We start from the raw sequence: 13,878 nt of genomic DNA on the forward strand, positions 1-13,878 counted from the left end.
TGGTGACCACAAAAACGCCGGTATGAACATCTCAAGTGCGCAGAAGAATTGCTGTCACCTATTATTTCTAACTTATTCACACAGATACTTAGGCAAGACCAACATAACTTCACACATGAAACGATGATATATAATCCAATTGCTTAAATGTGGCAAAAACAAGAAAAGACAATCCAGACAAGAGCCGTCACGCTTATATTTGCATTTTTTAAAGTTATTCGAGCGCGTCTTTCTTACTCGCACAAGTGAATACATTATGTTTAACATAAAAAAACAACAAGGCGGTTTTCAAGACGGTTTGGATGGTAATATGACCTCTTTCATCCTCTAATTTTGCACGTGAGAATGGTTCGAAAGTGTACGTGGCGGTTCTGGACTATCGGAAAGCCTTTGACAAGGTTTGGCACTCAAGCTTTTTGTACAAACTAGTGACAGAATGTTCACTGGACCCGACATAGATCTAAGCATACATGTACACTCAAATATACTTGAGGTGTCAAGTTGTGTCAGATATGAAGGCGACACCTCAGACTGGTTCCCGGTACGTCAAGGAAATCGACAGGCAGTGAAAGGTTGCCCGATCCCGTATCTCTTGTATACAAACAAGCTCATCAACCTCATCATCTGTGTGTTTAACAAAACGGTCAGCTATCCTACAGTGGCCGACGACATATTTTATATATTGTACGTACTCCACGAATGACCTTCAGGCAATGTTTGAGATTTGTAACGGTTATTCACAGAGCTGGCGTTACAAATACAATGCCAATAAATGCTCTATCCTGATTTTAATAACAATGATAATTAGAAAAATGAACCCTCATTTAAACTTAAGAAAGATATTGTAAATATAGCTGAGAAATATGTTCACCTCGGAATAAAGCATGACTCTTTTTTGTACTGAACTGCAAATGTTTGCCGTTAGTTTGAAAATGCGGGATACCTTTTTGAAAATTTGCAATAGTGGATTAAACCCGTAGACCCTCAAAACGCTTACATTAATGACCATATTCAATTTTATCGTTATTCTAAACTGTCTACATGGCTGTATTTCAAGACAATGTATGCAACGGATTTGAATAAAATTTAAAGATCTCTCAGATTTTGGGTCAAAATTAAAGAAAGTCACACCAAATTTTCAAATGACAGGACGAGAATATTGAACAAAAGCACGCGATTTTAATCGGAAATACCAATGCAATTCAATAATGTGAAATAGATAAACAACAATCATCGTAAATGATAAAGTGTCAATAGCAGTATATAACTACGTATGTGATACGATAAGACGAACTGATATGTTGTTGATACAAAATAAAAATGAACCAGTAGGTTTTGTTTTATTAAGCTCAACCTTCAATTATATGCAATAACTTTACACAGCGTGTGTGCATGCGATTTTTTCTTGATTATCTTGAGACCACAACAAGGTTTCAATGGCATTGCAGTAAGTTCCAGCAACGAGCAAATTTAAACATTTCATACTTTGTTAATTCGAAACTAATCAAAACCGTAAAACCAACAAATACATGAAACAATCAAACAATCAATCAATAAAGAAATAAAAAGTATAATAAATAAAGGTTATAGTTTAAAAAGTGTATAGTTAATTTATTAAAGACAATATGATAAATAACCGAAAATGATACAGAATCAAAAATAAAATTCACATACAAAAACAAATCGCATAAATTTACTTAAAAATGTAAACATAGAGATAAAGAAAAGTGTAATCGTGTATATATATTGAACCTTAGAATGAATTGTATACATTTTAAATAATATCAAAGACGAACCTTTATCCCTTGGTTATTGTCTGTCAAGATGATGCTCGAGTAAGAACAACCAGCGGATATATTGAGTGGTTCACAATCGTAGAGGCGTTTATATATACGTGCCTACATTGCTCGCAACTCTTTGTGCATGAGCAAAGCGAAAGGATCCATGTTCTACAGTGTCATGCTTTTTCGAGTGTCCTCAAAATGAGGCTATAATGGCATACATTCATTTTAATTGATACAGTGCTCAGAGATGCAAAGTTTCATTTTATCATTTAATGAATAACTATGAGACATGTACAAGGCAGAATAACTTTTACAAATAATGACTGCGATTGAAGATAGAAAAAAAAAACAGTATATAATGTAGGAAGACACTTCTATATTATTATTGTAAACATTGTTTTATGCTGTATTCCGGCCGGATGCCTTTGTTAACAATAAAATTGAGATGAGTTGAGTTGAGTTGATTTGAGTTGAGCCCATTTATCGCGCTTGGTTTAGATTTGACGTAGTAATTGCCTCTGCAATAAAGTAAATGCGGTAAATAAACTGCCGAATGAGTCGCCTTGTCCATACTATAGAATAATGATATCTTAAATACATCATTATTATTGATTTAGTAATAGTTGCAGCTTCACCATGATTTTTATAACCCTTCGGTACAAATTGGCCTGTGTTGTAATTCATAATGGGGAAGGTGGAAGAGCACGTGACCATATGGGTATGGTGTAAGCACCCACTCTATTCCTGCGTACAGTTGAAATTGTAACGTTTATTTCATAAAATAATTTCAATTTTTACAATAACACCATTTACATGAATTTAATTTCTTTTCATTTTTGAAGAATTTTTGTGTGCCGAGATAGAAAAATATAACGAACGCTTAAAATCAAATATGATAAAGTCGGTAAATAAACTGCCGAATGAGTCGCCTTGTCCATACTATAGAATAATGATATCTTAAATACATCATTATTATTGATTTAGTAATAGTTGCAGCTTCACCATGATTTTTATAACCCTTCGGTACAAATTGGCCTGTGTTGTAATTCATAATGGGGAAGGTGGAAGAGCACGTGACCATATGGGTATGGTGTAAGCACCCACTCTATTCCTGCGTACAGTTGAAATTGTAACGTTTATTTCATAAAATAATTTCAATTTTTACAATAACACCATTTACATGAATTTAATTTCTTTTCATTTTTGAAGAATTTTTGTGTGCCGAGATAGAAAAATATAACGAACGCTTAAAATCAAATATGATAAAGTCGTACTCTTATTTCAATGGCTTAGTTTTTGTATCTTTTATAATATTGTTAGATTTAATTTGGTTGCAACAGGTGAATGTTTACATTCTGGTGCAGTATATTTAGATATGTCAAACAATGATTTTTTCCACTATTCTACGATTAAAAATGCAAACAGTTTAAAACGTTAAACCATTAGCCACATTGGCACAAAAAAGCGTTGGACAGATAAATCCGTCAAATTGCAAATTTAACATCATTTATGTGTGGTAATCTTTTGTACGTCGCCATGGCTATGTTTGTTATGGCCTAGGTACCTTGTTGTCGCTTTTTCCAGTTATTTGCTTTTAGGTTATCTTTCCCTATCTTTTGCAGACCCAAACATTTGGCGATTTTTTCCGTCATTGCTTATTCAATTGGTCATCACTTTTGCTGGACGCGTGACGTTATAAAAATTATTCAGAATTTCCAACGTTGTCGTCGAGCAATTTCCATAACTTGCAGATGCGCGTGTGATTGGATTCTGATTACCACACCCAATCATAGTTATGAGCAAATACTCGTGTAAGCGCCATGGTAAGGGCATTGAAACAGACGTTCACTGGGAGTTCATACCAATTCATGAGTATTCGCCCCCATCCTTTATCAGTAATGGCAAATATATGCCTATTCGGAGGCAAGTAATTGTGTAGAGTCAGCAGTACGTGAGAATAGGCTAGAAAAGAATCGCCGCATAGAAAAATGAAGGAAGCGTTGCGTGATCTTGGGTGTGTGTGCTGCTTGTTGGAACGCGCAATTTGCAGTGTTTCATAAGCTAGGACCTCTAGCAAAAAATAATATCATTTTAAGAAAACAAAATTAAATACTTGGAGAACATCTACAATATTTACTCCGATACTTATAAAGTAAAAAAACTGTTTGTTTGTCTTTTGTTTTTTGAGAATCATTCTCACACATTCTCTCACATAATCCTTATTTCTACGTAAAGCTGGTAAATACTGACTTCTTGGGGGAAATTTTGTCGTAACTATTGAAGATACCATTTTGCTTACGTAAAATACATTCTAGGTCATTTATTTCAACATAATGACAGCAACCATTTTCAACAGACAAATAATTAATACAAGAGATTGTTAAATTTATGAGAGGCTGGATAATTTTATCTGGAAGGAAAACATAAACTTCTAAAAACAAATTAGTTTTGAAAATCCTATTAACATTGTCTAGCCATGCGTATGGATTATCATTACGAATTAACTCATTTACAATTACCTCATATGATGTCGAAAACAAGGTCATATTAGTGCGAGTCGATGTCTTCACGAGTTCTGAAATTCGTAAATTTGAAGGCAAATCTTAAGTGAGAGGTCATTATAAAGCATTACGTGGCCCTTACACTTCTTTGCTTTACTGTCAGAATGATGGATAGATTTGTTTCTGCATAAAATGTATAAAACATTTAATATACATAAGTAAGATAGCCCATGTCAATTACACTGTACACAAAGAATATCACCAAAAAATGAATATTATTTCCATGTTGGTCCTTTTCGTTCATTAGGTTATTTTTCATTGAACTTAAGTCTCCAAAACCAACACTTCACAATTATACAGTATATTTGGTGGAAAAGTATAAGTGAGGCAACAGAAGTAGTATATCTTAGATTTTTACTTTAACCTACAAATAAACAAATATCTTACTTCTTCAATCAAGCCTGTGCTTGTTTGAACAAATAACGCCTTGATAGAAAAATGTTTCTATAAGTTCAAATCTTCGACTTAACAATACCATTATATATTTCGTCTTGGTCTAACACCAACTATTTACTATTAATGTCTGTATTTACTTTCAGCAATAATTTAAAATATTGACTATGGATGGGAGTTTGCATAGATAACGTTTCTTCACAGGTTTAAAACATGTAGGTTATCGTATTTGGTAAAGTTAACAGAATACTCGAGATGTTAAAGTAAAAAACAATTCTTCTTCAATAACTGACGTTATTATTTTGACGCCATTGCAAAGCTTGGCGTTATTTGGTCTTAAGGATTTCTGTTAAGGATGTGGCCATAACCTTGTTTTTCGCAATTTAATTGGAAGAAAGCATTCATTCATAACACTGTGATGTGAAGTCAGCCCTGTTTTGCTATCGAAATTGGTATTAAATATATGTTCACAAATATTCATTCAGAATATTACTTTTTATTTATTACAATTTTGTTCATTTTCATCAATTCCGTATTGTGTAATAAGAACATTTACACTGACTTCTTAGTAATTGCTGATCGTTTTATATGTACTGAACCCGATTATTTTAATTGCAAGAAATATTATCACGGTACTAAAATAAATACTTGGTTATATTCACGGAATGTGTTGATGTCAACAAATGAACTGGAACTGTTCAGCAAGTGTGCCAAGTGTAAGCATAATCTAGTTTTTGTTCAAGTTACAGCCACACACGCCAAACTATAGGGAATTTTATTGAATACTTTTATGTGGTACACCCTAACCCCCTATTGCACATGCCACATCAGTGTAAGTATGGTGATCATTTGTTGAACCAAAATGTCCCAATGCATGGTCAAATTACAACCTAGACATGAACAAATGCAACCAATTTAAACCAGTGTCCGTTAATGATAACACGACAACCTTCATAACCAAGCGGCTAAGAATTTAAATGAAAACAATACCAATAACGTCAATATATGTATGTTCACCAATAACAGTTTAATGTTTGTAAGCAAACTAGAACCAAACGTTAATTCGATACAGTTAGACCGATCACAATATGTGATCCAGCGATACAAGAAAATCTTGTTTAAAAGTTCAATATAAACAAAAAAAATGGACTTTGTCATTTTGTTTCGTTCGAAGGCACTATCAAGATTTAAAGCTAATTTTATCAACACAAAATAAACACGATGTTATCTCATAGAACTATTCGCCATCTTTAAAGGCGTAAGCACATCACGTAAGAAGATGTATGTAGACAAGTTTTAAAATATTAAAATGTACCTTGAAGGAGTTAACTTAATTCATCCTTTTGCATTTAATTATGTATCTGGTCGGTGATAATTTGAAGATAATATGTTAGTAAAATTTAGCTTGACGATTCAAAGATTAAGGAGAGATATTCTACTCATCATGGAGTTGCGTAGCCTTCGGTGTTGGTGACTTACTTTTTTTTAAATTTGCTCGTTACTATTTATGTCATGTGTCAGTAACCATGTGATGTAATGGATTGATATTTGACACAAGGCGTCCCAGCCATAACACCTACACACCTACATAAATTATTAAGAAGGGTAACTCTAGGTTAAACATATTGCAATTTTTACCCGTGGTTATCTTAGAATAGCTGGTTAAATTGTACGTTTTGGAATTATTAAGTGCATATCTATCTTTGTAACCGCGTTATGTATTTGATTGATAATTAATATGAAGTTTTTCCAAACCAAACAGATAAGTAAGACATCTCTTCAATACGTTTAATAAAAATTATTCCCCATCTTTTGTCTAAGAAATTCTGGTCTAATTTCGGATGCATGAACTATTACGTCCCTATCTCACTTACCACGCAATGGGTTTTATTAAAACTTAACACGAGTTTATGTCAGTTATGGCATTTGGTTGACTTAGTGGATCTGGTTAAAGTATTGCGTAACATTAAATCCAAATTTCACCAACCACTCAATGTGGGCGAATGGAACTAAAATAGATCCACTTACGTATACTAGTTGGGAGGCTTTTGCATGCGTTTATGCAAATTATTGTTCTTGTTCACATTAAACAAAATACTTTAATCGACATTTCCTTTGAACCTGTTAGTCAATTTTGCAAGAAGTTTCCTGACATTGACTTTAACCCAAAGACTTCAAAAAAGTCGTAATGCAAGGTCAGAAGATTAAATGTAAGAATAAACTAACGAAAGATATCTCTTTTGAAATAACTTGGCCCTTATTCATAAAACTTTACAGAACGGTTTAAGACATTGGCCATCAACAATATTAAACGCGACTTTAATTAGTTTAAGTTTAAACAGTCTCAAATGTTGGCACTTTTGTTACAAATATGATTAAAGTCCTTAAATGCGCCTTTATGTGGCCTTCCCTTCCTTCGTTTTATACTTGTCTTCAAGTTCCTGCAGGCTCCGATGAGGCCCAAACGTTTAACAGTGCACGCTTTATCGATGTCGTGACAAATGTGATGGATGTTGAGCGATCATTAACAGGTTAAGAACTGTGTTATGAGTTCTGAGTCCTTACATAATTTTCACTGAACTCGGTAAATGGCTTTCCCCAACATTTACCAATAACGTTTTTTTTATATTTGTGTTATGAACTTATAAGTGTTATATTGTGCCTTTGAAAAAGGTTGTATACTAAAATGTTGACTACTGAGCTTATCCCTGTAGTTTTCAATGTATTGTTACGACCTAGCCCCGTGGTCCGTCAACGCTTTCAACTGTCCCTTTTAGGGTGACCAAGTATTTGAAGCAATAAATGTTACGACCTAGACAAAATGACGACGCAATGAACGTTTTACGTTTTATTTTTGGAGCAAATAAATATATGCATCAAGACATCAAACATCAGATATAATATACAGTAGTAATCAGCAGCACCGTACACAGCAAAACGCGTTGGCTTCTATGAACGTTGGCACAGCACGTCGAAGTAAGACAGTAAAACAGTATTATCAGTATAAAGTTGTTTACGAACTCAATATAAAATCGATGCCTGTTAATTTATTACTTGTAAGTGTAATTTACTTATTAAGTGTTCTATTTAAATATTCAGGTTGATTTTAACCTTTTAAGAATAATATGCAGGCACCTTGTTCAATGATCCAAATTCGACTGTCCTGAGACTGAAAATTCACGGCCTTATATACTCCTATGGTTAAATGACCCGAAAATATCGGTCAAATGACCTGACCCAAATTGACCCGACCGAAAATGACCCAGAATCGGGTCAAATGACCCGATTGGCTGACAGCCATTGTAAAATATTCAAGATGGCGGACGAACTGTCAAATGACCATGAAGTTTTCGAAAAAGGATTTAAAACATCACACTGGATTACAACAATAAATTATCAGTGCATTTCATGTGAATAATGGATTATTAACTAAGAGACATTATCACCTTGTGGAACGACATGATTCAAACGCTCAAGTAAGAATAACTTGTCAAGTTTTAAAATCTTGAAAGGTCAAAAACTATCTCAGGATTACCCAAGATTCAAAGGTAAAATGGCGGTGTACACGCTGAATTACAAAGAAAATATGTGAACTTAGTGAAATTCTCGACAAGAGTTATTTCGTTTTGCTGTGTTAGTGCCATAAAACAACAGGTTTGAGATCAGTACATGTTATGCAAATAATGTTAAACCTGTACATCAATAATTTACTGAATAACTTGGTACTTATTAAATATTTTGCATGAACAATGCTTGAAAAAAATGGACTTTATCCAGGATAACATTACTAACAGCACTTAGTGACTATTAATGATCTTGGCATGATGGACACAGGGCTAGCCCGTCTGTGATATCAGGATGGCGCTAAGCACTGGCCTAAAATGCCAAGGTTTGAAAACTTCAAAATATCTTTCCTTGAATAGACAAAGGTAAGTATAAATAACATATATTTTACAATAATAAAGATAAATGCAGTATGGAGTGACGCATGCCGGGGTTTATCAATACCCCCTCCAAATAGAGGCTAAGCTCCTGCTGCCTTTAATAACATTGAGATCAATAGTATGAGGTATACATATGATAAACATTTTTAACACTTTTGCACTTGACATTAACAATAGAGAGAACAACTTAAATAACACTACAACTGGATGAACACTTTAACTGTTATTTCAGTAATAAATGTCATTTCTATCGAGTTTTCTTGTGTTTACAGTCATCTTCTTCTGTGGTAGACTTGCGCTTGATCACCATGCTTTTGATTTTCGGCTCCTCGGTGTTTTCTTCCTTCTCATCTTTAGCGACTGATCTGTATAGGTAGCGAACGTTCCTCTCAATACGCTTAACCTCCTGCAGGGTCGCTTCTGCAGCTCTTTGTGTCCCTACCATAGCTTTTATCCCCTCAGCGATTGCTTGCGTTATTCTCTTCATGCCGGCCTCAAATACGTTAGCCAGGCGGTCTTCTAGGGTTGTTTGTGTTGAGGTGTCTTCTTTTCGGCTGCTCCCTGCCTGTGTCGCTTGGTCTCTTCCCCCTAGGCCCTTCGGCATAATCAGTGTCTTCGCTGGTGTCCTTGGCGATAGAGCGTCAAACCCACAAAATAGCGGATCGAGATGGTCCCCTGCACTTGGGAGAACCGCCGTGTCCTCAATAACCTGGTCACAACTACCGGCCGTCGACCTGGCAGAACCCTGGATTCGGGAGTATGTATGGGCCCTATGGGGTGTTCCCATTCTTTCGACTGACGGTGATGGGCCATCCAATCCCCCAAAAATGACATTTCCCGGGGTCGTTTTAACATGGTTTCCTGTCGGCGGTCTTTCCGCGTAAGGGGTGTTATTGTTCTGTTGGCTGGGCGTAGCTCGGGAAACGACCCACCGGCGTTTGATGTCTCGCCAAACTCCAACACCCGTATCAACTGGTCATGGTCTGGTATGCTCACCCCATCCCCCTTCGCGCCTACTGGTCCGCTCGTGTTTCTCGGTGACCCAGTCTCCATCCAGGAAGGCCACATACTCGGTGGTTGGTTTTCCCCATCAGAATCATCCCTCAGGAGATCTATCGACAAGCGATCGGCCACCTGAAACATGTCATGGCTTGTGACGTGGATGGGTCGCTCTGCTTTGATAAGGTACTGCGCATAATTTATAGGCTTTCTCATGTTTTTTCTCCTGGTTGACATGCCGTGAATACCGGCTCACATGGTCTCTTAACGTGCTACTGTCCTGGCATCTGAACTGACACAGCAAGCAGTGGTAAGGCACCTGATGTAGAGGTTTGTGGTCTTTTAGTATGTGTGCAGCCATCCGGTTCTTCCTATCCTGTTTGCCACATCTGGCGCACTGCCACATAATACCGCAGTTTGATGCCTTCATCTGCAAAATATAAAATAAAAATGCAAGGTTTGCACAGGGCCACACTTGAGCGGCTCACTCGTGTCCACGTTGTGACAATGGCACTCCCTCGGGTCTTCACATCTGCTTAACCCATCCGCGTTGCCGTGATGTTGCCCTTTACGATACTCAACAGCGAAGTCTTAGGGGGACAGGATTTCCAACCACCTTGCAATCTTCCCGTTAGGCTCCTTGAGCTAAACAGCCAGACCAGAGCTTGGTGATCTGTGCGAACCACAAAATGGCGGCCCAGTATTGCATAAAGTAAACTATGGCCAGCAACTCTTGCTCAGTTATACAATAGTTGCTTTCCGCCTTATACGTACTTCTGCTGGCGTAGGCGACCACCCTTTCTCTCCCCTTCTGCATTTGTGACAAGACCGCGCCTATTCCAACCCCGAAGGCGTCCGTATCTAGGTAGAAGATATCCCCTTCATTCAATGGATACCCCATTACTTCCGGTCCAGTCAGTGCCCTTTTCAAATTCTCTAAGGCGGTCTGACAAGCATCTCCCCACTCAAACTTCCGGTCCTTCTTGGTAAGTTCCGTTAGGGGTCGGGCCATGGTGGCAAAGTCCCTTACAAACCTTCGATAAAAAGATGCCGTGGCTACAAACTGTTTCACATGTTTTGTGTTCTGAGGTACTGGCCAGTCGACTATCTTACTGATGTTGGTCGGATCTGGGAGAACTCCGTCATTTGAAACCACGTGACCAAGAAACAGGACTTTGTGCTGCAACATGTTACATTTTTCGTGTTTCAGCTTCAACCCCGCCTGTTGCATGCGATCTAGTACTTGCTCCACCCTGTGAATGTGCTGTTCAAAAGTGGTCCCGTAGACGATTATATCGTCGATGTACACCAGGCAAGTTTCCCACTGGAGGCCCTGCAGTGCAATCTCCATCGTGCGCTGAAAGGTACTGGCTGAATTATTTAAACCGAATGTCATACGTGTCATTTCGAAGTGCCCGTATTTGCAACAGAAAGCGCTCTTTGGAACATCCTCTTCTTTGAGTGGTATCTGAAAGTATCTTCGTACGCCCGGTGAAGACCTCTCTCCTAGCCTAATTCTTCTCACTGACGTCATGTTCCCTTGACCATCGTCGTCCTCAGCGGCCTCAACCACACTGACCACTCGTTCAACCCTTTCGGCTCTCCCAATTTCGGCGTTCTGTCGCAACAAGAAATCTCTTGGGAATGGGTTGAGAATTCTGATTTTACAAGTTGGCCCCTGGTTTACATCCACTAGAGTAGCGGCCATTTGTAATGGATAGTTGTCCCTAAAGTTATCTACTGGTTCAACAATAAAATCAGCCTGCACGGTGTCATCTTCTTCGTACCTTTCTACATACACACTTATCACCGACTCTGCAAGTCTAGGGACGCTGATGTCGTCGGCTACATCAACCCGTCTGGTTTTCCTGTCCCGCTCCACCTGAAATACTGGCACATCAACTCCCTCTAAACGTATTTTATTTTGGCTAAGCAGAATGTCTGCGGGACCGCTCTTCCCTCCCCTTAGGATGTCATACCCCAGTAGAGCGTCGTCTTCCTCTTCGGCCACAATAACCTCTCGTTCAAGCTCCAGAGTCCCTAAACTCAGGCTGAATTTGGCTTTACCTGCCTTCTTAATCGGGTTGCCCCCCGCACTCACTAAGCAGTACGCCCTTTCTAATGGCGGCCGCTTGTCCTTTGGTATAGCTTCGTACGCCCGTGTAGATTGTATCGTCCGTGAGGCGCCAGTGTCCGCAGTGAGCGTGACCGGTACTCCGTTAACAGACCCTCGTACGTATAACCCATCTGCAATAGAGCTCCTCCTCACGGCCCTTTCACTCCCCACTGTCGTCCCCTCACCGTCTTCTTGCTGCGTTATGGCTGTAACTTTAAGGCCTGCTTTACTGCTAATGTGGACCTCCCCTAGGCCATTCGGGGCGGTCCCTGGTCGTTTAAACGGTTTTCATTTTGGCTTGACAGCGGTCGGCTGGTATTTACCTTTCGCTCCTTCCGGTCCGGACATTCACGTGCGTAATGACCCTGCTTGTGACAGTTATAACACTCAACTTTCTTTTTGGTGTCTAATTTCTTTGTGTCAGCGCTAACGTGACCTTCCAAACGTTCGAGCCGGTTTATCAGTTTTTTCAGTAGATTATTTTGCAGCTCATCTCGCTTTTGATCTGTCCCCCGTTCATTCTCTTTCCTCTGTCCATTGAACTGTCTTGAGGTGTCCCCTATGGTCACCATTATGCTTGTCCCACTGCGGCCGGTATGCTCTTCTTGCTTGATAACGCCCTTTTCTGTCAGCTCTATCTCTTCCCCGAATCTGTAACCAATTGACTGCAAAGTAAACTGCCTCATCGACCGTCCTAGGTTCTTTATTAAACACCAGCTCGAACCGCATTTCCTCGTCTGCGACCCCGTCCAAGAACCGCCGCACGAAGTCCTCGTCCCTCGTCTTCCGGTCTCTAAACCCGTGGGCCTTGTCGTACAGCATTTTGAGGTCTGATGCGTACTCCTCTACTGTCTCCCCCTGTCGTTGCGTCCGTCTGCTAAATTTAGCGGCATATGACCGGGCTGCTGTTTTAACAGCCCTGGACCTACTATTTAGCTCAATAATAAGTTCTTTGTAGTCATTCACTGTGTTAGGCTTTAATTGGAAAAATACAAATTGTGCTGCTGCCCCCACCAGCCTAGGCAGTAGCTGATCAAGCCTCTCGTCTTCGGACCAGCGGAAACGACCGGCTATGGCTTCAAACTGCGTCAGCCAGGTGGCCCAGTCTTCTTCACCAGTGAACACCGGCAACTTAACTGGTGGGTACCTCGCAGTTCCTTCGCGAAAATAGGGGGCGCCGCGTATCCTATCAGGCTGCGTGTATGGCCCGTGGTACATCCGGTCCGATTCCCAACTACTTCCGCCTGCTCTCGTGTTCGTGGAGCTTGATACCGCATATTCCTCCCGTTGCGTCGACCCCGTCGCGTTGTAGCCATATGGTGTCCCTGTCGGATTACCCGCATCACACGTGTGGTCAACATCCCTTTTCGTTCGGCCGGCGCCGTAGTACGTCGTCCCCCAGCGCACATAAGATGGAGCATCTGCATTAAGGGCCTGACCTGAAATATGCGTATTTCCTTCTTTGCGATTGTTCCTTGAATTACTACTGTCATACTCACTTACATTGCTGTTATTTGTGCAAAATGTGCTCGTCTCTCCCGACCCATCTTTACACTTAGCCATCCCTCTTTTGATGGACTGTAACTCCCTAACGAGGTCCTTCAAAACCCCCGTGACACCTACCATAATAACACCTCGCGTAATGGCCCCTCGTCACCTGGCGGGGCGTTGGTTGTAGACCCGGCCTCGGACGTGGAGTCCAGTGTGGCATACTCGTCGGCATCGTCGGCCGCCTCTGGGTTATTAAATATTACCTCCCCGCTATCGACCTCCCTTGGATCAGTCATGACGCGAACTCCTTTAACTCTTGATAATTTTAAACCCCTGACCTATCGCGTCTAGTACGTGACTATGTTACAACCCCCTTCGTCTGGCGTAGTTCATATCGTTGGATCTGCTATTATAACAGATCCCACCGCTGCCACCAATAAATGTTACGACCTAGCCCCGTGGTCCGTCGACGCTATCAACTGTCCCTTTTAGGGTGACCAAGTATTTGAAGCAATAAATGTTACGACCTAGACAAAATGACGACGCAATGAACGTTTTACGTTTTATTTTTGGAGCAAATAAATATATGC

The 13,878-nt window shown here is 39.6% G+C and overlaps 1 protein-coding gene across 1 annotated transcript; it reads right to left on the reverse strand.

The window, feature by feature from the left end:
• Nucleotides 1–10,052: 10,052 nt before the first annotated feature.
• On the reverse strand, nucleotides 10,053–13,584 carry LOC128246339 (uncharacterized). Its single transcript, XM_052964529.1, has 4 exons — nucleotides 13,455–13,584; nucleotides 12,367–13,236; nucleotides 10,456–12,066; nucleotides 10,053–10,111 (listed from the first exon to the last, which is right to left on the reverse strand). The coding sequence occupies exons 1-4, from the start codon at nucleotides 13,582–13,584 to the stop codon at nucleotides 10,053–10,055; spliced, it is 2,670 nt and encodes an 889-aa protein (XP_052820489.1).
• Nucleotides 13,585–13,878: the final 294 nt, after the last annotated feature.

This window comes from Mya arenaria, chromosome 9, assembly GCF_026914265.1.
Source record: "Mya arenaria isolate MELC-2E11 chromosome 9, ASM2691426v1".
Classification (NCBI taxonomy): Eukaryota; Metazoa; Mollusca; class Bivalvia; order Myida; family Myidae; genus Mya; species Mya arenaria.

Coding starts and splice junctions, on each gene's coding strand:
- LOC128246339 (XM_052964529.1), bottom strand. CDS start 13,584: ATGACTGATCCAAGGGAGGTCGATAGCGGGGAGGTAATATTTAATAAC. Junction 13,237..13,454: donor TACAACCAACGCCCCGCCAG/GTGACGAGGGGC, acceptor CGCATATTTCAG/GTCAGGCCCTTAATGCAGAT. Junction 12,067..12,366: donor GCAGTGGGACAAGCATAATG/GTGACCATAGGG, acceptor TTAAACGACCAG/GGACCGCCCCGAATGGCCTA.